This window comes from Zootoca vivipara, chromosome 8, assembly GCF_965207765.1.
Source record: "Zootoca vivipara chromosome 8, rZooViv2.hap1.1, whole genome shotgun sequence".
Taxonomy (NCBI): domain Eukaryota; kingdom Metazoa; phylum Chordata; class Lepidosauria; order Squamata; family Lacertidae; genus Zootoca; species Zootoca vivipara.
In genome coordinates, this window is record NC_142591.1 from 81,268,670 (window position 1) to 81,270,306 (window position 1,637).

General features: G+C 45.2%; 1 protein-coding gene across 1 annotated transcript; it reads left to right on the forward strand.

Moving 5' to 3' along the window:
* On the forward strand, positions 1–1,012 carry LOC118089676 (proto-oncogene Mas-like). Its single transcript, XM_035124445.2, has one exon. The coding sequence runs from the start codon at positions 35–37 to the stop codon at positions 1,010–1,012; it is 978 nt and encodes a 325-aa protein (XP_034980336.1). The 5' UTR covers positions 1–34.
* The last annotated feature ends 625 nt before the right edge of the window (positions 1,013–1,637 follow it).

Consider the following 1,637-nt stretch of genomic DNA (forward strand, 5'->3'; position numbering starts at 1 on the left):
ACACCAGAAGAAGCAAAAGAGGAAAGGTTGGCCAATGACCAATTTAAGCCTAACATCTGTGTCTCCTCTGAGTGCTGGAGAAGACTATTATGGAGCAGACAATGAAACTGTTTTCTACAACAATAGCCACAGTGATGATGATTCAGCATCAAGTGATGAGCTAGAACGAAATATATTGATGATCAGCTGCATGTTAATCAGCATTTTGGGGCTTTGGGGGAATGGGACTGTCATCTGGCTGCTTGGCTTCTGCATTAAGAGGAACCAATTCACCACTTTTATCCTGAACCTCTCCATTGCTGACTTTGGGTCACTCACAGCTAACTTTATTCTGGGCATTTATTTGATTGGATATAGTAATAGGATAGGCCTTCTGTATGCATTATTTGATGATATCTTCTTAGTCATGTACAATGCTGGGCAATTTTTACTGATAGCAATTAGCATTGACAGGTGTGTGTCCATCCTGTTCCCACTTTGGCATCGATGCCACCGACCAGTGAATTTGTCCACCACCGTGTGTGCCATTATATGGGTACTCTCTTTCCTCCCCCCTGCTGCTAACTTCACTCTTTGGCTGACTGTTGACATGGATTATCAGAACATAAGCATTTACCAGTATATTTTAAATGGCTTCCTTTGCCTCCCACTCATGACTATCTCCACTCTGGTTCTCTTCATCAAGTTCTGCTTTAAACCACAACAGCAGAGGCGGAGGAAGCTTCTGATAGTCATCTTGTTGACTCTGTTCTTCTTCCTCTTTTTTTCTTTTCCATTGAATGGCATTTACATTGCCCTGTTTGTTTTTGACTCCCCATTTCCACATCGTACATTTTATGTCTACTTATGTGTCTGCATGAACGGCAGTGTTAACCGTTTGACCTACTTCCTTATTGGAAGACAGAAGAGAGGCAGACCAAGGAAGAGCATGAAAGCCACACTCCAGAATCTTTTCAAAGAGGAAGAAAACTCCCAACAGAAACTTGATATCTCCGTTGAAACTCAGCTATGATGGCTCCAAATGATCGTCACTTCTAGCTTTATCATTCCAGTTCTTCTAATGAAGCTTTCTAGTTCCTACTAATTAAACCTGCCTAACTTTGTGTTACTGGGACCCAGGTGGCGCTGTGGGTTAAAACACAGAGTCTAGGGCTTGCTGATCAGAAGGTCAGCGGTTCAAATCCCTGTGATGGGGTGAGCTCCCATTGCTCGGCCCCAGCTCCTGCCCACCTAGCAGTTCGAAAGCACATCAAAGTGCAAGTAGATAAATAGGTACCGCTCCAGCGGGAAGGTAAACGGAGTTTCCGTGCGCTGCTCTGGTTCGCCAGAAGCAGCTTTGTCATGCTGGCCACATGACCTGGAAGCTGTCTGCGGACAAACGCCGGCTCCCTCGGCCTATAGAGTAAGATGAGCGCCGCAACCCCAGAGTCGGACATGACTGGACCTGATGGTCAGGGGCCCCTTTACCTTTAACTTTGTGTTGAGTTGCTTGTAGCCTTGATGACCTGTGTTCATTGTGGGTTATGGATCTCAGGGTTTGCATAGAATGACTTCTAAAGTCCCTCCTCAATCTGGGAAAGGTGCTAGGTAAAGATTCGTTGAACAACCAGGCATATGCGAAGGATCTATGTAGCAAC